The following is a 25,066-nucleotide window of genomic DNA, read 5'->3' as shown; positions in this document are numbered from 1 at the left end:
TTTCTAATTGTCTTTCATTCTGACATTCGAGAACACTTATTATACTTTCAACTCATATCCAATTTGTCTATCAGAAAGTAATAACAGTATTTCTGTGGCCAAAATGGACGACGAATTAGAATTCAAGCCGTTTCATGAGACATACAGACTGATAACATTTTCTCTCTGTATCGCCATGATATATCCCAATCCTAGGACTGAAAAGTGGAGACTTTTCAGTATACGTAAGTACCATCCGTGTTTATAAACTCTTTTGCAAAAAAAACGGGCACCTATGTGAAATCTTAGTTTTAAGGACTTTACGTGTATTTCAAAGGGTTTTAATGATTGTAGTATGTTTCTAGCATCAATAGGGTTAGCCAAGCATGCGTGAGAGTGTGTTCTAAATTTGAATTTTGTACAATTGCTAAGAACTTGGGAAAACCTTGTTTTGGACTAATTGCTGACAGAAAGTTCGTCGGTGTTTTAAAAAGTTTTTGACGTGATTTTCAGAAAAATGATAATGCAGTTTTAATTAATGATTAATGTACCTTTCTTTTAGATCAAAACATTTTTGAAAAACTATGCGTATTTGATAAAATTTTCACCTGCTCTATATGGACTATACTGATGATTGATGGCAATGATAAGAGTTTCGGTATTTTAGTGTAAAGTGTTCTATTGTTCAGATATTGTACCCACGTATTTTAAAATATCGTTTTTTCATAAATAAACACTATTTAGAGGAGTATCAGTACCTTGGGCTGCGACAAAACCAATTTAAAGTAAGCAGTGCCGATCACGACTCGTCTCCTATCAGACTTTGACATTTTTAAAAGTCTTGAAATTCTACAAATACAGAAAATAGCGCATAGACTGTGAGCACGAGGTCTTAAGGTCTCGTAATCACTGATTTTTAAACAACCTCGTCTCTTGGGAAACTCCGTAGACCTCTGAAGATCTATGAGTCTGAGCGTTCAAATAGCATGTTTTCATCCCACGGACATTTTATTAAATAAACTTGCCTGCACCGAGATTTTCTGGCATCTACAGCACTTTCCTGCTTAAATCATAACAATAATTGGCTATCTGCTCATTTCTTAAGAAACATACGTTTGGCCAATAATTTTGAATTCTTGACTCCCTTTCAGCTAAATCATCATTTAGTAACCCGATACCTATGGAGTTATCGAGAGTTTTAACGCGGCAATATTTTGACTTTTTAGATAGCTTTAACCCTCCTCATCATTTTTCATGAAGTTAATTTTAACATTTATCACAAAATTTGGTATTTTTAAATGTCAAAGTCCGATAGGAGCCGAGTTGTGATCGGCACTGCTTACTTTAAATTGGTTTTGTCGCAGCCCAAGGTACTGATACTCCTCTAAATAGTGTTTATTTATGAAAAAACAATATTTTAAAATACGTGGGTACAATATCTGAACAATAGAACACTTTACACTAAAATACCGAAACTCTTATCATTGCCATCAATCATCAGTATAGTCCATATAGAGCAGGTGAAAATTTTATCAAATACGCATAGTTTTTCAAAAATGTTTTGATCTAAAAGAAAGGTATATTAATCATTAATTAAAACTGCATTATCATTTTTCTGGAAATCACTTCAAAAACTTTTCAAAACACCGACGAACTTTCTGTCAGCAATTAGTCCAAAACAAGGTTTTACCAAGTTCTTAGCAATTGTACAAAATTCAAATTTAGAACACACTCTCACGCATGCTTGGCTAACCCTATTGATGCTAGAAACATACTACAATCATTAAAACCCTTTGAAATACACGTAAAGTCCTAAAAACTAAGATTTCGCATAAGTGCCCGTTTTTTTTGCAAAAGAGTGTATTATAAGGAGTATTTTTTTATAAAGGCTTCGAAACTTTTGTTCGTTTTACTGGTATTGAATGAAGAGTATTATTTACAATAAAATAAACAGACGTGTTTAAGAAGAGTCCGTTTACAAAATATTTGTAGGCAAGGATTAGAATTAAACAATTCTATTCTCAATAGAAAACATAAACGTTCGATTTTTTTAAAGAACTGTTTAGTTTGAAATATGAAAGTTAAAATTCATTGTAAACGTTTATGTTGTCATTGAACTTGGGCCTAAGGGTCTACACGGAACATGTAGCTGGAGCAAGCAAGTTAAGATGCGCAAGTGACCCGCGCGCACGCAATAGAGCATGGGTGTATAATACATGCACGAGTCGCTAAGCACGCACGTTTTTAAAATGCATGTGCCTCAACATGCGCAAGCTACTTGCACCGTGTAGATGCACCCTAAGATATATTTGGCATGTAAAGTTTTATTTTCCTTCTTCTGAAGGCTTTCCATATCTTAGTTAAGTATAATATATATTTTTTGTATTTAACAGCAATACTCATAGCAACAGTAGCCCCGGTAGCGATAATGATATTCTTGGACATGTACAAATGCTGGAAAAATGGCGATATTGTTAACATTATCAGGCATAGCACCGTTGTTGGACCTTTCCTGGGCGGATTCTTTAAGGTAAAAAAAACTAAGACTTTATTACATACATTCATTTTCGCCGATACTGTGTTACCCTGGTAAATAGCTAGTACCACATTATTTATTTTAATTACGACCCTCCCATGCTTATAGAAGTATTTATTGTTTAGTACAATGTTTTGTTTATTGAGGCTCTGAAAGCATTGCTTTAGAATAAAAAACACCGTTGGGAAGCTACACTATTCCTGGCATAGACTATGTTTTACCCAATCAGTAGGGACGTGGTGAAACTAAGTGAAACAGTGTGGATAAGCATCTACACCAATATAATAATAACATTTATTGTTTGTTTGCACCCTTGAGGCTCTGAAAGTACTGAACCAATTGGAAAAAATATTTTACTGTTGGGAAGCTCCACTATGCCCGAGTCACATAAACTATATTTTGTCTTTGCCCAGAAGAATTTTCTCTGGGACGGGGGTGAAACAGCTAGTTATTCATAATTTTTTTAATATCTTTACCAGCGTTAACATCACCTCATTTACAGATGATCCTAATGTACCACAAACGCGTCCAAGCAAAGCAAATACTAGACGAATTCGATAGAGACCACTACATGTTTAACACTGTCGCTGAAACTTACAAAGATATAGCGCGAGCTTCTATCAGGAACTGTCAGATATACAGGTGAGTATAGACTACAACATTTTCTGGAGCATTTCTGTGTAATGTAACGTTCTTGCGAATAGTACAATACAGCTCGGTTTCCAAAGCATTTCTAAGTAATGTAACCATCATCATCCTCCGAGCCTACACATAAGGCAATATACCAATAAATCACTTCTGCGCAGGTGAAGGTCAGGGCTCAATATCCTTGCCGATGATTAAAGTTGGTTTGTAACAAACAGGCGAGCGTGCTCGACGTTTAGTTCGGAAAAGGATGATACACTAGAACATTATCATAGATCGGCTCGTTGTTCTGATAGAAGGAATAATGGCGTCCACGGCCGATTTCAGCCACGGCGGCTGTTCTCATATAAGGAGATCAGCCATATTATAGTGCACGAGCATTTGCGCAGACACAGGTGCACTTCCTATGCGACCACTAAACCAACGAGGCAGTCATAGTAATAGTTGTAGTGTATTCTCAACTTACAGCGAGAGACTCTGGGCGTGCCTGGTGACGACTTGCGTCATGACGTTTCCAGTAATGGCTATAGTGCTGAATATTTATAACTTCATGTTTAAGTCTGAGCCTACTAAGTATATGATACATGATTTGGAAAAGCCGTTCTCTAAGGAGCCGGAGGAAAGATTTGAGTCGCCTTATTTTGAGGTAATATTATAGAATGTTACTATTTTTCAATTATTTCTATAGTCAGCAGTATATTAGTGTTATTGTAAGAAGAAAAACGTAGGTACTTCAAAAGGAAAAGGTTGCTTGTAACTCGTCGAACTGATCTGATGATGGAGCCGGAAGATATGAACTGGAACTTCATGATGGAACATCATATCATAGCAGTGTTTGGACTCATTAGAAAAGTCAAAATTATAATAATTTTTAATACCTGGAAAGTAAACTATGTAAACCATTTCACGCTTTAGTCAGAAGCAGAAAATATATGATCTTTTCCGAAATGTAAATCCTTCATATACAACGTTTTATGTTTGTGCGAATAAATAAATCTAAATCCTGATGAACGATTACATTTTTGGTTTTAACATGCATTTATACGAGTTTTTATAGTGGTTTTTTTACTATTAATTAACTTATTTAAGACCATAATGAAATGAAATGAAATCTTTATTTTTCACTTTTACACGTCATAGTGAGAACGCTGGGGTCGGCATTTCCTAACTGAATGATCCCTGAGAAGAAACGCCGAAACAAACTCAAGGGTCATAGTCTCTTTTATAATCATAATATTTAAATTCCAGCTACTATTCGTCTACATGTTCTACGCAGCCATACTATACGTAGTAAACTTCACTGGTTACGACGGTTTCTTTGGGTTATGCGTGAACCACGCCTGCCTGAAGATGGAGTTATACTGCAAGGCTTTGGAGGAAGCCATGATGGCCGATAGAGAGGAGGTCTATGGCAGGGTCATAGCTGTGATTAGAGAACAGTGTCGGATGTTCAGGTAGACTGCACATCAGTGGTAACTGTCATGCACCTTAACTCAATAGTAATAAGTACGATTTTCCTATAAAACTGTAACCATTGACCTGAAGTTGACTGTACGTTTTCTGAGGGAACTTTCTCCTAGCAGATTTTATTGGCTACGGCGGCTGTTCTCATGTAAGGAGATCAGCCAACTGAGCAGGACATGTTATAGTGCACGAGCATTTGCGCAGACACAGGTGCACTCACTATTCCTTCACTCTCATAGCCCGATGGGACGGAAGTCCGACACCACCGGAGAGATACATGTATCTAATATGGTAATATTATATTACAGATACGTAGATTTGATTCAGGATACTTTCAACATATGGCTGGGAATTATATTTATAGCTACCATGATACAAATATGCACGTGTTTGTATCATATCACTGAGGTATGGTTTTTAATATTATTTTAAGAAATCTTTTTATAATGTGATGCGATATTCAGTTTATTCGGATTTAAATCGATATTATATCCTGGAAAATTAGATTGTGTGGTACACTGTATACCGATACATAGACGATTCTTTTTGAATGTATATAAAATTAAATAAATTTATACAATCTCGATATACCCGGTCAAAGGCGCAGAGGCAGGCCAAAACTGCGGTGGTTGAGTGTCGTAAAGAAAGACATGGAAATCTGCGAACTCAAAGAGGAAGATGTCCAGGATAGAGCGAAGTGGAAGAAGAAGATACGGAAAGCGGACCCCGTCACAAGACGGGATAAACGCTAAGAAGAAGAAGAAGAAGAAGATAAAATTAAATAAATTCATAGTAAAGACCTAACATTTAATTACGCTTTACTTTTTAATATTTCATTTACAGGGCTATGGTTTTGATATCCGCTACATGATATTTGTGTATGGAGCTGTGGTGCATATTTACTTGCCTTGCCGTTACGCGGCTAAGTTAAAAGCTATGGTAAGTTATTAACTATAATAGTAGTAATAACGATGAAAAAAAATTGGTCAGGCAAGTATTAATGCAACTTTTCTAAGTTTGTATGTGCTTTCTAAATATATCTTGGACGAAAAGTCAGAAACCAGAAAGTCTGACAAACAGACTTACCTACGGGTATCAAGTTGCCCGGACAACTAGGTTGAGGAGTCTCACCATTAAGCACATTAAGAAGGAGGTACTCAGCTAAATAGTTAGCAAAACGCTAGGATGAGTTATAAATAAGTAGGTTTTCGACTCTGACAGCCGGACTACCAGGCTTCTGACCTTCTGTATGTATGTTTGCCCTCAATGTTATTTCTGGTTTCCAGTCAATGGAAACCTCGAACCGTTTCTACTGCTCCGGCTGGGAGCGCGTGGATGACGAGCGCGTGAGGAAGATGATAGTGTTCATGATAGCGCGCGCTCAAGTGCCCAACGAGATCACCGCCTTCAATATGATGGCCTTTGATATGGAGCTGTTTCTATCCGTATGTCATTTGTTTGTATTTAAAGTGTATGAGATAAAGAAGAAAATGTAAAATGAGATAAAGAGGACGAGAGGGAGACAAAGAAACAGGAGGAGGACCGTGCAACTAATTTGACGTTTCATAAGAGCCTGCAAAGGCCTATTTGAAATAAAAACAATTTGATTTTGATTTTGAGGAGGAGGGAGAGGGAGAGAGGGGTGAGGACAATTAGAGTTGAACCGTTTGAAAGTGAATGTGTATATAAGAGAGAGAGAGAGAAAGGGAGTGTTTGAGAGAGAGATAAAGTGTGTGCATTAGAGATAGAGAGAGTGAGATTTTTGTGTATAACTATACGTTTTTAAAATTAATGTTGTCTTTTCTATCTGTTTCAGATTCTACAAACATCATACTCAATGTTTACGCTACTGAGATCTTAAATCCGTTTACTTATTGAAGTCTAGTACTCTTTTTTGCACTTAAAATTGTTTTGGCTTTGATATTTAAAAAACACGTGTTTATTTATGTACTTTGCTTATAAATAAAGAGTGGAATACGAATCGCTTATAAATTGGTTTTATTCGTGGACCGACGACATATTTTGAAATCGTGTATCGAAAACGAAAGTCGCTTATAGAAACAGTTTCTGCAGATCCCCTCAGTGGAAGTCGCTACGTAATAATAGATAGTCAAAGTCACCGCAGCATTAGCATGATAGAAGTCGTGTAGAATATCGAAAAAAAAAGATAAATAAGTCAATAAATAAACAAAACTTACCGCAGCATTAGTATGATAGAAGAAGTCGTGCAGAATATCGAAGATGGAAGTCTCGGAGAGTATCAGTTTCTGCAGATTCTCTGGGTGGAAGTCGCCACACACATATACATATCCACTACAGTTAATAACACACAAACAAACTTACCGCCGCATTAGTGTGATAGAAGAAGTCGTGCAGAATATCGAAGATGGAAGTCTCCGAGAGTATCAGCTTCTGTAGATTCTCTGGGTGGAAGTCGTGTCCGTACATGTCGACTGCTGATAAGAATATGGACTCCATTTGGTTGTGACGTAACTCGTAGGCTGGTTGGTGAGCTGCGATTAACACCTGGGGAGAGAAATGGTTGGTTTATTTTTTAGCCAATTGCGGTAAAGGGTTGTGATTTTAAGCCGGAATTTTTGAACTAGAAGTTGGTTTGATTTAAGAAATCGCTTATAGTTTTATTTTGAAATAAGTATCAAAATTAGCAATTTACATTATGTGTATGATTTCGAATGTTTGAATTAGAATGTCGCTTAAAATTGGTTTAAATCAAATTTAAGAAATCACATGTATCTTTAGTTTGAAATAAGCACCAAAATTAGTCAGTTACATTATGTGCAAGAAAAATTATCTGCAGTTGGGAACATTACATGGTAACATTACATTACCTACTACAAAAACTGCAGTTTGACATGTGTTTAGGAAAAGTTCATTTTCGTTATTTTTACATGGCTAACCTTTTTGTAATAACATTGATGTCTATTTGTCATTGAATTTGTCTAGTTTGTTGTTTTTTTTTCTACCCTAGGTAATCATTGTTTCTCCAATTGGTCTATTTGTAGGCCTTGAAAACAAACTGTTGGAGATTTTCGAATGGTTAAAATATCAAATATTATGTAAAATAAAGCATATAACAACTAAATTACCTGTCTAGCTCTCAAAGCGACTCGGCTGTGTTCGGCTCTATGTAGAGAAGTCAACTCATTGAGGGTAGTCGCCAATTCATCCGTGAGACCCGGCTCGTTCGACCAAAGGTGATCGATAAGAAGGGTTACCTGTGTTAAAAATAAACAAATAGTTAGTTAGGCATTACTGGTCACTGAGGATAATATAATAGAGTTAATTTTATTGGTTTGATTTCAATTCTGAATAACATAGGTGAGTTTCCAAAAAACGTGTATTTGGTATCATGTAATTGAAAAGACAGAGTTCCTTATAAAAAAATAGGTTATATTATTAATATTTTGCAGTAGTTTCCAACTAGTCAAACTCAAGATTCAATACTTGCAAAAATACTCTTACTAAACCGTCAGAAAAGGTTTAATAGACTATTTTTGCAATTTGTATGAAAAGGCAAGCTATGACGTCAGATTTTTGACATCAAACTGCATAGGTAATTATATCTATCAAAAACAAAATAAAAGCAGTTTTTTCCATCAAAACGATAAAAGAAAGTGACATTATTTTAAGAAGCTTTAAGAAATTAATATGATAAAGTAATTTGGTTTTCCTAGTCAACTACCAAATTTTAAAATTATTCAATAAGAGCTTAAATAGCTATCTTAAATTATAAACCTATAGGGTCTCTTAAGGATATTGAAAATTACACTTACCAACAAATTCTTCTTAGCCACTTGGTTGTGTGAGAATATAATATTAGACACCGCTTGCATATCATCCTTATGACGATCTCTTAGAGCCACCACGCATTTGTCGTACGAACCTAAAACAATAAAAACACATTAATTATTTGAATACTTATCTGGCGAAAGCGGATGAAGTGTATAAAAACAAGTTTCGCTCTTTCAAGTTTGCTTTACTGCGATAAAACATCTGTAACTTATGCAGTAACTACTTTTACGGATTTTATCGCGGTTATATTAATATTATTTAATCCCGACGTTTCGGATCCTTTACAGCATCCATGGTCACGGGCAGACTCACCCAGCCGCTCACTCAGTCTGCATTTTACTTAATTATTATATAAACGTTTTAACGACGTCAAAAATCATCAAATGACCCCTCCCGCTGTGGGTTAGCAGCGGTGAGGGAGTGTCAGACTCTTACTGACTAAAAACCGTCGTGTTCCGTCGTAGGCTTTTTATGTACCAGAGCCGCGGTAACTCGCACGAACAATCCCGCAGCCCATTATTTAAACGTCTAATATCCAGGTCAGGCAAGTATCAAAGCAACTTTTCTAAGTTTGTATGTACTTTCTAAGCATATCTTGGTCACCAAACAACTGATTAACGGTGAAGGAAAACATCTTAAGGAAACCTGGACTATAAAGTCTGAAATCACCAACCCGCATTGAGCAAGCGTGGTGATTTACGCTCAATCCTTCTCCGTGTGAGAAGAGGCCGCAGCCCAGCAGTGGGACGATAAAAAGGCTGAACAAGGAAATACGAACTACTAAGAAAATGGAAACTCACCGAGTTGGAAGTTGCTCTCTACTTGGTAGTACTGCTTGAGTAGGTCGTGCACAGCTGCCTTCATTCTACCGCGAATGCCATTCCTATGGAAAAAACAATATAATTTAAAACAAGTTAAATAATAAATGAGAGATCCAATTTACATCTATCGTAAAAAGGTAGTTGTAGTGATGTATTGCATTTATAACGAAATTTTAATCGATTGTTTTTTTTTATAATAACGAATCGTTTGGCAAAGGAAATGGAATTATCGGTATTAAGATGGCCGCTTTACCGATTTTTGTCGATGTAAATAGGGTTGTAGAGATTGTCGCTACTTCTTTAAATATCTATTGATATTACATGATTCTGACATTTTCAGTTCACAACTATTTTTGTTTGTTTATTCAACTCATTATAGATTTTAATAAAATATTTTTCACTCCAGCGCAACGTTCTGTCTCAACAAAAAGTTTGCCAAGAACTACACTTTTTTAATTTCGCCAACACTTTCACATAATCCTCTGTAGAGAAACCTGCATTAAACTTACTACAATACTAGTATATAAACAAGATATTCTTACCTATATCTCTGCACCAAAACAACGAGTGCTTGAGTGCTCATGAAGAACACATCTCGGTCTGCTCTCTTAGCTAGAGATGCTGCGTGGCTGTGACAAAAATATATCGATATTAGACAACACATTACTACATACTCATAATCTACCTCCTTTTTTTCGTCATACAGCAATAACATTTTGAAATACATATTTGACTGACAAAAAAAAATTGAATATTATAAGATAACTAGCGACCCGACCCAGCTTCGCAAGGGTTAACAGTGTTTCCCCACTATTTAATGTATGTTTATACATATAAACCTTCCTGTTTAATCACACTATCTATTGAAAAAACCGCATCAAAATCCGTTGCGTTGTTTTGAAGATTTAAGAGTACAAAGGGACATAGGGACAGAAAAAGCGACTTTGTTTTATACTATGTAGTGATTATCCTGGTTCTCTGCATATGGTGAGACTGGAAGCCGACTTCAACACAGTTGAGAAAATTCAGTGTGCATCGGAAAGCAAGTTATTGTCCTTCGTGTGATCTCTCTCCGGTGGTGTCGGATTGTCGTCCCATCGCGCTATGAGAGTGAAGGAATAGTGAGTGCACCTGTGTCCAAGCAAATGTGCGTCCACTATAACATGTCCTGCGCAGCTGGCTGATCTCCTTACATGAGAACAGTCGCCGTAGCCGACAATAGGTAAGGATCTTGGTAAAAAGTCTAGGCATATAATAACTTACTGGTCGATAACACTAGCTATCTGTTGGCTAGGGAACTGCGCTAGCACACTGGTGATGTTTCTCTCGTATAACGCCATTAGTTTGCGAACTTTCTTCTCTACTGCTATGGGTATACGGCCGGAGGTTGATGATAGGACCTGGTTAAAGAAAATGTAAACATTAGTTTATTTTGGAGTTAATTTTATTGGAAGTTAGCAAAAACACACGAAGGGCGTCCTGGGGATGTGTCATGTCATGTTTGGTATTCGAAAAATGCTCTTTTGCAGCCTATTTTGAATTAAAATTGATTGATTTAGGGTTTTGCGGGTATTTTATCCAAGCACTCAACTCAGCAGTTCCAAATTAAAATTTCAAATTTAAGTCTGTGTAACTGTTTTTCACACCCAAAAAACTGAACCGATTTCAATGACATTTAATACAAAGATAGACTATAACCCGAGAAATTACAGACTACTCTTTATCCGGATGAGGGAATACATTTCCTCGGCATTTGTGTGTACCCGCGAAAAAAAAACTAGTATATAATAAGTAATTATTACATTCTTAGAGTATTTCTTACCTCTTGCAGCTCCAACAAAGGCAGTGACGGATCGCGTAGACTCTGCATGAATTTCTCCACTACTTCACGGAGACGAGGAGTATTGTATGGCTCTGGGAGGCAGTAACCTGGAGAAAAATCATGTGTGTGAGTGTGTGTTTGTTACGCATGCACACATAATCAGCTGAAGGGTTTTGATAAAACTTGCCAGTAATAAAAAGATTTTACATGTTTACAATCGGGATTAAAATATTATCTATAAAGGTATGAAAGGACTGCGTTTAAGTTAGATTGCTTATAAATAACTGAACAAATCGCAAAAGTTTAAAAACCTATAGTTATATGGGTTATACCTGACAATAACACATACGCTTTTTTAACCTTTATTTAAAATACATAACTGTATTAAGTAACTAAGCTAGCTAAAGTCGGTAAAAGTTTATTATTATGTACTTTGTATACATAACATTAATTTATTAATATTACAAAGTTGAAGAGTTATTTTGTTTGACTCAACTCAACTTTATTTTGGTACAATCTAGGTATTCCAAAATACAACAAAACTTATGTTTTACTATTTTTTGAAAAATAACAAAAACACACATACCTTGCAAAGTATTCTCAAGCACGGCTCTATACTTGTTGTTCTCCGACAGGTTCTGATTGTCCTCGATGGGAACTGACCCTTGTACAGTACGGCGGTGGTATTCAAAACTTCATAGGTCCACTTTGGTACAGTCTTCAAACTTATTCTTAAATAAATATTAATATAAAAAGCCATACCTTGTAAAGTATTCTCGAGCACAGCTCTATACTTGTTGTGCGCATGGTTGAGCTTCTCCGACAGGTTCTGATTGTCCTCGATCGGGAACTGACCCTTGTACGGTACGGCGGTGGTCACCAGAGACGGGTCGTCTAGTTCTGCGGGAAAATATTATACTTATTACTATAGTATACTTTTAGTTAATTATTTACCTAAAGATCTCAAATAAATAGTCAATAATAGTCAAATAAAAGAAATAGTCTTCATATATTTTTTTATTTAAAACTTAATTTAAATAATAAAATGATGCTACAATCAACAGTAAATCTAGTAATAACAATTAGAGAAACCAATAATTTAAGCAGTATCTTATGAGTACATATTATAGTATTTATTTACATATTATGTACATAAGTATTTGTGTAAAAGCCATATAAAGATTGTTTAGTTGTTTTCTTTTGACAAAAGTAGTTTTTCTAACGTCCAAATTCTTGTAATAAGTGAAAAAGAGAAGTGATCCAGTAGTTTAGAGAAACAAATTGTAAAAGTTTTAATGTTACAATATTTTTTTTGTACAATTTTGAGTTCATTCCTCACTTCTATACACATCAAACTGCTGAACGGGTTTCGATGAAAATTCTCAAGTTTAATATAACAGTAACCAAAAAACAAATAACATAAAACTTCATCTACAACTTACCCAGAGTACCGATCATAGCACCCATATCTAGCACGGCTCCAGAGCGAAGGATCCACGTCACCTTGCCGGATTCCGGTGCAGCTAGTGTCATCACCATCTTCATGACCTGGTGATTAAATAATAATAATTTAGTTGATGATGATTGAATGGTAAGAAGAGGTTCTTGGCTAAGAGACCAGTTTAAAAGGAGTACTGATTCAAAAAGATTCAGATTTGGAGATTTAAGAAGTATTTATTAGGTTAAGCAATGTTTGACGTTGTCAGTCCGTGGATGGGAGACCATCTTGTCATAGCGAGTTCCTCTTGTTTAAGAATGTTGGATCGATCCCAGCTGTCATTAAGGGTAGTGAGAAGCCAGAAAATCTGACAAGCTTACCATGGATTATTAGGTTACCTAAGTTTAAATTTTAAGGATTTTTGACCACAACACTTGCTAGCTTTGTAGCCCGAGTAACTGGGTTGATGAGGTCAGATAGGAAACCGCTCCTTGTAAAACACTGGTGCTCAGCTGCATCCGACTAGACTGGAAGCCGATCCCATGGGAAAAGGCTCGGATAAAAATGATGCCTTGCACAAAGCTACTGGCATTTTAAGTCGACCTCATTCTTTAAGACCTTTTTATTAGTACTACAAACCTCAATTTCAGCATAAGGTTGTCCCTTATCGACATGACCGCCATCTTCAACGAGAGTATTAATCAGTTTGCCGGCAGATGGCGCTCGTAACTTTGATGGATCTTTTACTTTCTCAAAGACTACTATATACTCAAGTTTTATACAGTTTTCTTATTATTGACAATGACATTAAGACAGATATGGTGAAACTAAAAGTATCCATAGACCTATGTTCGTATATAGAAGGAATTACGTTTAATAAAGGCGACTATTAGACCTCTTTAAGTCGACTTTTGTTCGATATACTTATTTTCCTTCACCTAAATCCATATTTAGACCACTAAAAACACCAAAAAAATGTGTTTTTTTTTTGCCGAAAAGCGGATAGATTACAGACCTTATTAAGTCGACATTTCTTGTAGATATTTAGACCCTAAAAATACCAAAACACCCCAAAATATTTGCTACAAACCTCAATTTCCGCATAAGGTTGTCCCTTATCCACATGACCGCCATCTTCAACGAGAGTATTAATCAGTTTGCCGGCAGATGGCGCTCGTAACTTTGACGGATCTTTCTCTTTCTCAAAGACAACCGTTTACTCAAGTTTTATATAGTTTTCTTAAATAGCCAGAGATACATAGTGAAGCTACCATATACCTACTATTCTCATACAGAGAATGACCCCTATTATGGTGGATTTCTATAACGTATCTATCGATCGATCTGCGATTAAAGATTGAATTTAGACACATGCTGGATATAAACTATGTCAAATTTCAATCTCTTATCTGCAAAAAAGGGATAGATAGCTTATAGAAATAAAGTCGAGATTTGCTCAAGATGTTTTCTTTCAACTTTACCCATATTTGGAACCCTAAAAGATACCAAAAAATACCCCAAAAATATCAATTACAAACCTCAATTTCAGCGTAAGGTTGTCCCTTATCGACATGGCCGCCATCTTCAACGAGAGTATTGATCAGTTTGCCGGCAGATGGCGCTCGTAACTTTGAAGGATCTTTCTCTTTCTCAAAGACAACCGTTTGGTTTCCGATGACAATTCTGTATTTGTCTACTTCATCACGAAGATAGGTTGTGTAGGAAGCTCCGTCGATTGAGAGTAGCATGCCTGGGAAAGAAAGAAAGAAAGGTTAGTGGGGATGGAAAGTGGGAAGGAATTGTGAATGTTCACTTTGGTAGAGGCAGAGTTAAATTACAAGAACTCGCGTCTCGAGGGCACAACTTCCGTTGCCGGTTAAAGTCTACATCCTTTGCTTAAATTTCATTTAATTCGGTTTAGCTGTTTTGTCGTGGAAGTACGACTTACAGATTGACAGAGACAGGTTCTTTCAGTAGGTTGTCTACTTCTTTTCGTTTACTAGGATTTATCTGATCTACTTTTAACGCGGTTTCCTTGTCTTAATACTTCATAATTATACTCGATCCACAAGGTTTACTAGAATAAGAACTCTGTCGGTTCTGCTCGTCTACCTAGTTTGGCCATCCTACACTCCTTCAAGGTCTCCTGGCACCACTGGTCTACTTGGTCTACTGCGACTAATGAACTGTTTTAATTTGGCCTATCTAGCCGCATTCGCTACTACTCCATTTCTCACATGGTCTACTCAGTCTACTGGTCTACTGAGTCTAGTAAAATGTCTGTTATATCAACTTTAACTGGTCTTTTCATTTACCTTCACCGGCACTGTATTTCTCGTATGGTCTTTTCGGTCTACTAGTCTACTTGGTCTACAGAGTCTAACAAATGACTGTTTTAATCTGATCTATTTATCTACCTTCCCTATCACTGTATTTCTCACATGGTCTACTCAGTCTACTGGTCTACTCACCGCCATCAGTAAGCTTGTGCACCTCCATCTCCTTGAAGCTGCCGTTCATAGCGAGGAAGTAGGAAGTCAGGCCGGACTTGGTGGCCGACACCTTATATTTGGACCCTGAGTGGATCAGCTCCACTTCTACGCAGTTGGATAAGGCGCTGGAACCTTACCGCACTATTTCTCACATGGTCTACTCAGTCTACTGGTCTACTCACCGCCATCAGTAAGCTTGTGCACCTCCATCTCCTTGAAGCTGCCGTTCATAGCGAGGAAGTAGGAAGTCGGGCCGGACTTGGTGGCCGACACCTTATATTTGGACCCTGAGTGGATCAGCTCCACTTCTACGCAGTTGGATAAAGCGCTGGAACCTTGGATTTGACCCTGGAGATGGTAAAATGATATATAATTAAATAATACTCGTCAAATGTTATGTTATGAGTTATTCTGATATATCCTGCTAATATTATAAACGTTAGTTAGAATGTTTTTTGTTTATCTTTCACGCAAAAAATTCTGGAAGACTTTTGATGAAACTTACTAGTTTCTGTAGGAAACTTTTCCCCGGCTAAAAAGAAGCCTATATTTTACTCTGTAATGTAAGCTTTGTTACTGTCCAGTTTAGTCAAATTCAGTAATTATGGAGTGAAAGAATAACAAACATACACTTTTATTTATATGGAACCGACACATTATTTTTTGTTCGTAATCTTGATGTTATAATATGTTTATATAACTATGTATATATGAAGCTCATTCTTCTAATAAAACTACAAATGACTTACTTCTCAAGTGCACTCTTGAACTCTTGGAAGTTGGCGGTGATGTACGCGTCAGCAATGAGGATAGACCCACAGATCACTCCCAGCATTATATCCGGCTTCTCTGATTGCATCTGCGTAAAATAAAGATAGTTTTATTATTAATACTACCAAATGCTTTGGAGTTGTGGCTAACTGCGCGTTACAATAAAATCGATCTATCTTTTGTTTTTCGATTTGAAATTAGAATTTTGACATTAGCTTCATGTAATTTACGTCAAATTTCAATCTTTCTCACAACGGATAAATCAGTTTATAAGGTTAAGAAAAGCTTGGCGCGGTCGGCCGGTGGATGGGTTATAATCCTGTTCTTTCGTGTATCGGAAAGTACCTTAAATAAGTGGGTTCCGGAGGCCAGAAAGTCTGACAACCGGTCTTACTATGTATGAGGCAACCGATTCTGAAAGTAACTGGGTTATGGAGGTCAGATGGGCAGTCAGCTGCATCCGGTTAGAATGGAAGCCGCCATGAACATAGTTGGAAAAAGGCTATGAAGATGATGTCTTAACCATATTTACATTTTATTTAAATTTTGTTTTTCATCGTTCTGGAAGGCTCCAGTCTCCAGCAGCGTGATCAGATACTCCGGTCTACTCAGTCTACTGGTCTACTGCGTGTACTCACCCTCTCAGCAATAAGCGCGTCCAGCCAGGCGGTGTCGATGTCATTGTTCTGGAAGGCTCCAGTCTCCAGCAGCGTGATCAGATACTCCGGTCTACTCAGTCTACTGGTCTACTGCATGTACTCACCCTCTCAGCAATAAGCGCGTCCAGCCAGGCGGTGTCGATGTCATTGTTCTGGAAGGCTCCAGTCTCCAGCAGCGTGATCAGATACTCCGGTCTACTCAGTCTACTGGTCTACTGCGTGTACTCACCCTCTCAGCAATAAGCGCGTCCAGCCAGGCGGTGTCGATGTCATTGTTCTGGAAGGCTCCAGTCTCCAGGAGTGTGATCAGGTATTCCACGGTGGTACGGAAGTCACCTCGGATGCTCAGCTCTTTGAGAGCTATCACCAAGTTTCTGTAGAAGATTTAAACAAGATTAATTAATTTTAAGGATTTCTCAGACGAAATAAATGTGATGTCACTTTTTTTGAACGTTGAAAGAAGACCCTGGTCTACTCGTATACTCACTCTCTATCCTAGTCTCATCTAAGAAAAACCGTGGTGCCCGAAATAACACACTACTTGAACCTTGAACGCCTAAACCTTGGTCTATTCGTCTACTGGTCTACTCACTCTCTAGCCTGCTCCCTGGTCTCGCCCCAAGAGAAGCAGTGACCGAACTGCGAGTCAGCGAACTCGTGTAGACCACCTGAAGCTGCCACGCTGAAGTAGCCCCACTTAGAAGACCCTAGTCTACTCGTCTACTGGTCTACTCACTCTCTAGCCTGCTCCCTGGTCTCGCCCCAAGAGAAGCAGTGACCGAACTGTGAGTCAGCGAACTCGTGCAGACCACCTGATGCTGCCACGCTGAAGTAGCCCCACACGTTCTTCGAAGACCTGAAGTTCAGCTCCTGGACTGTTCCTGAAGATGGCTTGAATCCTGGGAGAAAAATAACGGAATTTTTAAAATGGAAAATTGAGGTGAAAAGCGAAATAACGAGAAAATAAAACACAATTGTACTAAGAATGTATGTTTGAATATGAAAGGATTTTGATCAAAACTTTGTACGGCACTTGGTACTTTGATACAGCATACATATACATATGAATAAAAAGGGGCTGATTTTTATTCAAGTACGGAATAACTTCCATGGCGGAAGCTAGTCCAAAATATTTGTATTTTTATCCATACTACTGCTAATTATTTTACAAGTCAAGATAATAATTTTGACAACCAGTCTCAAAAAAGGGTCGGGTGGCCGAAGACACTGGATTCAGAAGGTCAAATAAGCAATCGCTCTACATATATGGCACACTGCTACTCGTCAGCATCCAGTTAGACTGGAAGTCGACCCCAACATAGTTGCTAGAAATGTAGGCTGATATATATTCATTTCCTACTCTATTGTTTTGTATCATTTACTGTACTTATATGTATGTATGTGGCTAAATAAATGATTTATATGGTATTTTTACAAGCCTTACCTTCATCAGGGTTCTCAGAAGTGATCCTAGCAGCGATGACATGACCCCACGGGGACGGGCGCTGCTTGGGCTCGTCGAACTCTATCTGAGACAGACCCCACGGCGACTCTCCGTATAGGAGGCGGATGTCTTTTATGTGGTATAGTGGGAGACCCATGGCGATCTAGAAGTATGATATTTTAAGGTAAGTATTTTGTTTAAAAAAAAATTCAGGGGGTCGTTAGTATACTATGGTCTACTCGTTTACTGAGGCACATTTTCACCCATAAACCTATTTCTTTTTCTTAAAACAACTGCTATTTTTGTGGAAGTCAACAGTAGACTACGGTCTACTCGTTCATTAAATCTCAATTTCAACGACAGCATATAAACATCATTGATCTTGAAACAACTGCTATTTATGGAAGTCAACAGTAGACTACAGTCTACTCGTTCTTTAGCGCACATTTTAACCCATAAAAATACTTTTGTCTTAAAACCATTGCACTTTGAAAAGACCTTATGTTTTTTGCAGATGACAGCTGTCAGTTTTTAAGGGATGATAGCATTTTTCGTACATGTCAGACTGTAGTTATTTTAAGAAAACTATTCTAGCAGCGATGACATGCCCCCACGGGGACGGGCGCTGCTTGGGCTCGTCGAACTCTATCTGAGACAGACCCCACGGCGACTCTCCGTATAGGAGTCGGATGTCTTTTATGTGGTATAGAGGCAGACCCATGGCGATCTAGGGGCAAGATATTTTAACATAAGTATTTTGAGGGTATCTTCAGTAGACTATGGTCTACTCGTTTATTGAGGCACATTTTCATCGACATCATAAACATCATTGTTCTTAAAACAACTGCTATTTATGGAAGTCATCATATACTATGGTCTACTCGTTCTTTAAGACACATTTTCACCTATAAACATATTTGAAAAGAGGTGAAAATTCATATCGGGGTACCGAATGTTTTGTACAGTTGACAGCTGTCAGTTTTTAAGGCATTTTCGTACAAGTCAAACTAGCTATTTTAAGAAAACTATCCTAGCAGCGATGACATGCCCCCACGGGGACGGGCGCTGCTTGGGCTCGTCGAACTCTATCTGAGACAGACCCCACGGCGACTCTCCGTATAGAAGACGGATATCTTTTATATGGTATAGTGGGAGACCCATGGCGATCTAGGGGGAAGATATCTTAAGGTAAGTATTTTGTTTAAAAAAAAAATTCAGGGAGTCGGTCAGTATACTATGGTCTACTCGTGCTTTAAAGCACATTTTCATCGACAGCATAAACATCATTGTTCTTAAAAACAACAGCTATATATGGAAGTCAACAGTAGACTATGGTCTACTCGTTCTTTAACGCACATTTTAACCCATAAAAATACTTTTGTCTTAAAACCACTGCACTTTGAAAAGACCTAATGTTTTGTACAGTTGACAGCTGTCAGTTTTTAAGGGATGGTAGCATTTTTTGCAATTGTCAGACCATAGTTATTATAAGAGAACTATCCTAGCAGCGATGACATGGCCCCACGGGGACGGGCGCTGCTTGGGCTCGTCGAACTCTATCTGAGACAGACCCCACGGCGACTCTCCGTATAAGAGGCGGATGTCTTTTATGTGGTATAGAGGCAGACCCATGGCGATCTAGGGGGAACATATTTTAAGGTAACTTTTTATCATTCTAAGTCAAAATCAAAACAATTTATTGAAAGTAGGAAATTAGCACTTTTTCACGTCAATATTACAAAAGGACAGCAGCCCCAAAACGCCTTTGACCACTTCCTAGTGTCATGGCTGAGAAGATCTTTGTGGAGTCGTCAGTATACTACGGTCTACTCGTTCTTCAAGACACATTTTCACCTATAAACATATTTGAAAGAACGTGAAAATTCATATCGCGGTACGGAATGTTTTGTGCTTTTGACAGCTGTCAGTTTGCGACGTTGACGTTATGATAGCAGTTTCTGACAGCAACAAGTTTAGTCTACATGGTCATAAGGTCTACTCAGTCTCATTCTGTCCAGTATCAGTCTGTCCTTCATTTTACGTTTATTTTCTATAGTCGGTCTACTCAATCTTTTGTTGTAAATTGTGTTTTGGTCTATTGACTCTTTTCGTCTACTCGGTCTTTCGGTCTACTAACCTGCAACTGCGCGGCTGGCAGGTTGACGTCAGCCACCATCTCAGTGCAGGGATGTTCCACCTGCAGCCGAGGGTTCAGCTCCAGGAAGTAATAGGCGCCTGTCGCGGGCTCGTACAGGTATTCCACTGTACCATATATGTACTAGGCTTTTTTGGTCTAATCAGCATTTTTGGCCTGTCTTTGTTTGGTAATTTAGCCTACTCAGTATTTTGGGACGTATTGGTCTACTGTCTACAGATCCACTTGGTCTTATAGTCTACTGTTTACAGGTCTACTAGGTCTTTTGGTCTACTTGGTCAACTCAGTCTTTCGGTCTACTCAATCTACTCGGTCTACTAACCTGCAACTGCGCGGCAGGCAGGTTGACGTCAGCCACCATCTCAGTGCAGGGATGTTCCACCTGCAGCCGAGGGTTCAGCTCCAGGAAGTAATAGGCGCCTGTCGCGGACTCGTACAGGTATTCTACTGTACCATCTATGTACTTGACTTTTTGGTCTACACATCATTTTGGTGTCTTTGTTTGGTCATTTAGCCTACTCAGTCTTTTAGGGCATATTGGTCTACTCTGTTTCTTGGTCTATTCGGTCTTTTGGTCTAGTCAGTCTACTCGGTCTTTCGGTCTACTCAGTCTACTCGGTCTACTAACCTGCAACTGCGCAGCGGGCAGGTTGACGTCAGCCACCATCTCAGTGCAGGGATGTTCCACCTGCAGCCGAGGGTTCAGCTCCAGGAAGTAATAGGCGCCTGTCGCGGGCTCGTACAGGTATTCTACTGTACCATCTATGTACTTGGCTTTTTTGGTCTACTCAGCATTTTTGGCCTGTCTTTGTTTGGTAATTTAGCCTACTCCGTCTTTTTGGTCATATCGGTCTACTCTGTTTCTTGGTCTATTCGGTCTTTTGGTCTAGTCAGTCTACTCGGTCTTTCGGTCTACTCAGTCTACTCGGTCTACTAACCTGCAACTGCGCAGCGGGCAGGTTGACGTCAGCCACCATCTCAGTGCAGGGATGTTCCACCTGCAGCCGAGGGTTCAGCTCCAGGAAGTAATAGGCGCCTGTCGCGGGCTCGTACAGGTATTCTACTGTACCATCTATGTACTTGGCTTTTTTGGTCTACTCAGCGTTTTTGGCCTGCCTTTGTTTGGTCATTTAGCCTACTCCGTCTTTTGGACATTTTGGTCTACTCCGTTTCTCGGTCTACTTGGTCTTTTTGACTACTCGGTCCTTTTGTCTACCCGGTATTTTGGTCTACTCAGTCTTTCGGTCTGCTTTGTCAACTCGGTCTACTAGTCTACTTGGTCTACTCAGTCTACTGGTCTACTAACCTGCAACTGCGCGGCAGGCAGGTTGACGTCAGCCACCATCTCAGTGCAAGGATGTTCCACCTGCAGCCGAGGGTTCAGCTCCAGGAAGTAATAGGCGCCTGTCGCGGGCTCGTACAGGTATTCCACTGTAGCATCTATGTACTTGGCTTTTTCGGTCTACTCAGCATTTTTAGGCTGTCTTTGTTTGGTCATTTAGCCTACTCAGTCTTTTTGGACATTTTGGTCTACTCTGTTTCTTGGTCTATTCGGTCTTTTGGTCTAGTCAGTCTACTGGTCTACTAACCTGCAACTGCGCGGCAGGCAGGTTGACGTCAGCCACCATCTCAGTGCAAGGATGTTCCACCTGCAGCCGAGGGTTCAGCTCCAGGAAGTAATAGGCGCCTGTCGCGGGCTCGTACAGGTATTCCACTGTAGCATCTATGTACTTGGCTTTTCGGTCTACTCAGCATTTTTAGGCTGTCTTTGTTTGGTCATTTAGCCTACTCAGTCTTTTTGGACATTTTGGTCTACTCCGTTTCTCGGTCTACTTGGTCTTTTCGTCTACTCAGTCTACTCGGTCTTTAAGTCTACTCAGTCTACTGGTCTACTAACCTGCAACTGCGCAGCAGGCAGGTTGACGTCAGCCACCATCTCAGTGCAGGGATGTTCCACCTGCAGCCGAGGGTTCAGCTCCAGGAAGTAATAAGCGCCTGTCGCGGGCTCGTACAGGTATTCCACTGTACCATCTATATACTTGGTTTTTTTGGTCTACTCAGCATTTTTGGCCTGGCTTTATTTGGTCATTTAGCCTACTCAGTGTTTTTGGTCATATCGGTCTACTCTGTTTCTTGGTCTACTCGGTCTTTCGGTCTACTGGTCTACTAACCTGCAACTGCGCAGCGGGCAGGTTGACGTCAGCCACCATCTCAGTGCAGGGATGTTCCACCTGCAGCCGAGGGTTCAGCTCTAGGAAGTAATAGGCCCCTGTCGCGGGCTCGTACAGGTATTCCACTGTACCATCTATGTACTAGGCTTTTTTGGTCTACTCATCATTTTTGGCCTGTCTTTGTTTGGTCATTTAGCCTACTCCGTCTTTTAGGACATGTTGGTCTACTCCGTTACCTGGTTTACTTGGTCTTTTGTTCTACTCAGTCTACTGGTCAACTCTTTCAGTCTACTTGGTCTACTCGTCTACTAACCTGCAACTGCGCAGCGGGCAGGTTGACGTCAGCCACCATCTCAGTGCAGGGATGTTCCACCTGCAGCCGAGGGTTCAGCTCCAGGAAGTAATAGGCGCCTGTCGCGGGCTCGTACAGGTATTCCACTGTACCATCTATTTACTAGGCTTTTTGGTCTACTCAGCATTTTTGGACTGTCTTTGTTGAGTCATTCAGCCTACTTCGTCTTTTTGGACATATCGGTCTACTCTGTTTCTTGGTCTACTCGGTCTTTTGGTCTACTCAGTCTTTTTGCCTATTCGTTTCTTGGTCTTTTCTGTCCTGTGGCCTACTTCGTCTTTTGGTCTACTCAGTCTTTCGGTCTACTCAGTCTTTTAGTCTATTGGTCTACTAACCTGCAACTGCGCAGCGGGCAGGTTGACGTCAGCCACCATCTCAGTGCAGGGATGTTCCACCTGCAGCCGAGGGTTCAGCTCCAGGAAGTAATAGGCGCCTGTCGCGGGCTCGTACAGGTATTCCACCGTACCTGCTGAGACGTAGCCCACCATTTTAGCTAGACGGACCGCAGCCTGAAATAATATTAAGTTGTGTTAATATTAAAAGGTTAATGGTTGATCCTTCTCTTTGGGAGAGGAGGCCCGTGCCTAGCAGTGGGACGATAAAAGAGATACATAAGTGGGAAATATATGACCATGCTTCGATACATAAGTACAAAATATTATGATGCTTTGAGAAAAATCTATGAATGCTCTTCGAAATCCCGGGATTTAATGGTCAGAGGTATAGTTTGCTATAGTATTCGCAAAGTCAAAACGACCGTCTGACAACCAGATCTGATAAAAAAGGTTTTGGGTTGCTCGGGTAACTGAATTGGGGAGGTCAGATAGGCAGTTGATCAATGTGACACACTGGTGCTCAGCTGCATCTCGTCAGACTGGAAGTCGACCCCAGTATATGTAGTTGGGAAAAAAAACCAGACAGATGATGTTGTAAGTCGAGAGCTTTCCTTGACCGAACTCATATAACGATGTCTTCACGTTGTGCCGGCCTTCACAGAAGCAAAGTTATGTGACAAGAACTATATATGTACAACTATTCATACCTTTTCCATCTCAATAAAGACATCAGGTTTAGCAATAGCTGCCGGAGCCTCTTCAATGATCTTCTGATGACGACGCTGAATAGAGCAGTCACGACCGAATAGAGATCGCGTTACCTGGACAAATAATAGAGATGAAAAATGAAAAATATTTATTTAACCAACAAAATTGTTACAATGGTTGAGGCCATAGATCCCACACTAGGATTCCCTGTGTTGTGGGATCTAGGCTCTGAGTTCAGATTCAGTTCAGCGCGTAAAAGTGAATGAATGCGGAGGACAGCTAGTAGTAAATAATACTAGTACAATTTCAATTCCAGGGACAGGACCAATGTACTATCAACCAATGAAATGTAAGACCTGCTTTGTCAAAAAATTGTTTAAAATAGAGACTCATTTACAGAGCATGCCGCATTTCAACATTATTGTATTTATTATTTCAACATTATTGTATTCGATTGTCTTTAAGAAAATTTGCTTAGACATATATGAACATGTCATTGGCTGATAGTACTTACTGGGATTAAAAAAAAAATATTAGGCCACAATTTGTTGTTCTAAAGTTTAATCTAATGAATATTGATTTGCCGACTCACCATACTGATCAGCCAAGAGTTGTACTTCCAAGTGACGAGCTGACTTCGCGAGCTTCATCACGAAAATTGGCGACCCGGGTACTTCCGCTTGCACCTGTTAACAATAAAGACCATTACAAAGCAATGTAAAAACCTCTGTCTCATCCAAGAATCAAAAACCATTTATTCAATGGCTGAAAATTCGTCATTCCTAGGCATTTCGAAAAAACTTCTCAACTAATCTTTTCATTCAGGGTGAAATAACTGAACCTTGTCATTTCATGGTTATTCAAGGGTAAAACTCGAAGTAATTAAGATATGTATTTTTTTATTTAACACAGCAAAAAGAAAGCTTTATTAGTTCCCTCATGACTGAACATATAAAAAGTTCTTATTAAATAAAGGGTCATTATTATAATTTGAACAAACCTGTCTAAACATGCTGTTGAAATCATCAGGATTGTCCACTTTCCTGATACCTTTGCCACCACCACCTTCTGAAGCCTTGATCATCACCGGGAAACCTGGATAAAGCAAAAAAGTACATTCAACTCAATTTTCACCCAACACAGTTTTGGAATATCGTTCGAATCTGGATATGACAGTCAAATTCGGATGACGTCATCAGTTTCAAGCGGCTAACATACATATGTGTTTGACATTGAGTAAAGTGCAACGACTTCTTCGACTGGACACTTCTGTCATGGAGTGTCTGTGGAGTTTCTTGCCGATTCTTCTCCATAAGACACTCTTTGGAACCGAGTACCTAGCTATTGATCTGTGATAGGCTTATATGAAATAAAATCTGACTTTGACCCGTTCGGCTCCTGTAAGTGTGGTAGGCTTCCCTATAATTCGATTCTAATTATAACTGAGTAACTAGTTTAGGT

The 25,066-nt window shown here is 39.1% G+C and overlaps 2 protein-coding genes across 2 annotated transcripts in view; one reads left to right on the top strand and one right to left on the bottom strand.

The window, feature by feature from the left end:
- The window catches only part of LOC110383457 (acetyl-CoA carboxylase), an 87,720-nt gene that overhangs the window by 29,735 nt on the left and 32,919 nt on the right, over positions 1–25,066 (bottom strand). The window contains exons 9-27 of the mRNA XM_064042611.1: positions 24,606–24,700; positions 24,190–24,291; positions 23,605–23,718; positions 22,898–23,071; positions 17,885–18,047; positions 17,177–17,339; positions 16,670–16,814; positions 15,761–15,869; positions 15,193–15,360; positions 14,057–14,268; positions 12,523–12,628; positions 11,843–11,980; positions 11,081–11,187; positions 10,522–10,658; positions 9,801–9,887; positions 9,238–9,320; positions 8,419–8,528; positions 7,732–7,860; positions 6,968–7,150 (exon numbers count right to left, since the gene is read on the bottom strand). Coding sequence (XP_063898681.1) covers positions 6,968–7,150; positions 7,732–7,860; positions 8,419–8,528; positions 9,238–9,320; positions 9,801–9,887; positions 10,522–10,658; positions 11,081–11,187; positions 11,843–11,980; positions 12,523–12,628; positions 14,057–14,268; positions 15,193–15,360; positions 15,761–15,869; positions 16,670–16,814; positions 17,177–17,339; positions 17,885–18,047; positions 22,898–23,071; positions 23,605–23,718; positions 24,190–24,291; positions 24,606–24,700 — 2,525 coding nt within the window. The remainder of the gene's footprint in view (positions 1–6,967; positions 7,151–7,731; positions 7,861–8,418; positions 8,529–9,237; positions 9,321–9,800; positions 9,888–10,521; positions 10,659–11,080; positions 11,188–11,842; positions 11,981–12,522; positions 12,629–14,056; positions 14,269–15,192; positions 15,361–15,760; positions 15,870–16,669; positions 16,815–17,176; positions 17,340–17,884; positions 18,048–22,897; positions 23,072–23,604; positions 23,719–24,189; positions 24,292–24,605; positions 24,701–25,066) is intronic.
- On the top strand, positions 83–6,573 carry LOC110383538 (odorant receptor 85c-like). The gene is made up of 9 exons (XM_064042656.1): positions 83–224; positions 2,373–2,509; positions 3,018–3,157; positions 3,629–3,806; positions 4,409–4,614; positions 4,933–5,032; positions 5,468–5,563; positions 5,911–6,069; positions 6,441–6,573. The coding sequence occupies exons 1-9, from the start codon at positions 104–106 to the stop codon at positions 6,483–6,485; spliced, it is 1,182 nt and encodes a 393-aa protein (XP_063898726.1). The 5' UTR covers positions 83–103; the 3' UTR covers positions 6,486–6,573.

The sequence above is a fragment of the Helicoverpa armigera genome, chromosome 29 (genome assembly GCF_030705265.1).
Source record: "Helicoverpa armigera isolate CAAS_96S chromosome 29, ASM3070526v1, whole genome shotgun sequence".
Lineage (NCBI taxonomy): Eukaryota > Metazoa > Arthropoda > Insecta > Lepidoptera > Noctuidae > Helicoverpa > Helicoverpa armigera.
This window is presented reverse-complemented; position numbering and strand designations above follow the sequence as displayed.

Bases quoted from the DNA above. Each gene is read 5' to 3' on its own strand.
- LOC110383538 (XM_064042656.1), top strand. From the start codon at position 104: ATGGACGACGAATTAGAATTCAAGCCGTTTCATGAGACATACAGACTG. The intron at 3,158-3,628 runs GTGAGTATAGAC...CTCAACTTACAG, and splicing joins AGGAACTGTCAGATATACAG to CGAGAGACTCTGGGCGTGCC. The intron at 5,033-5,467 runs GTATGGTTTTTA...TTTCATTTACAG, and splicing joins GTTTGTATCATATCACTGAG to GGCTATGGTTTTGATATCCG.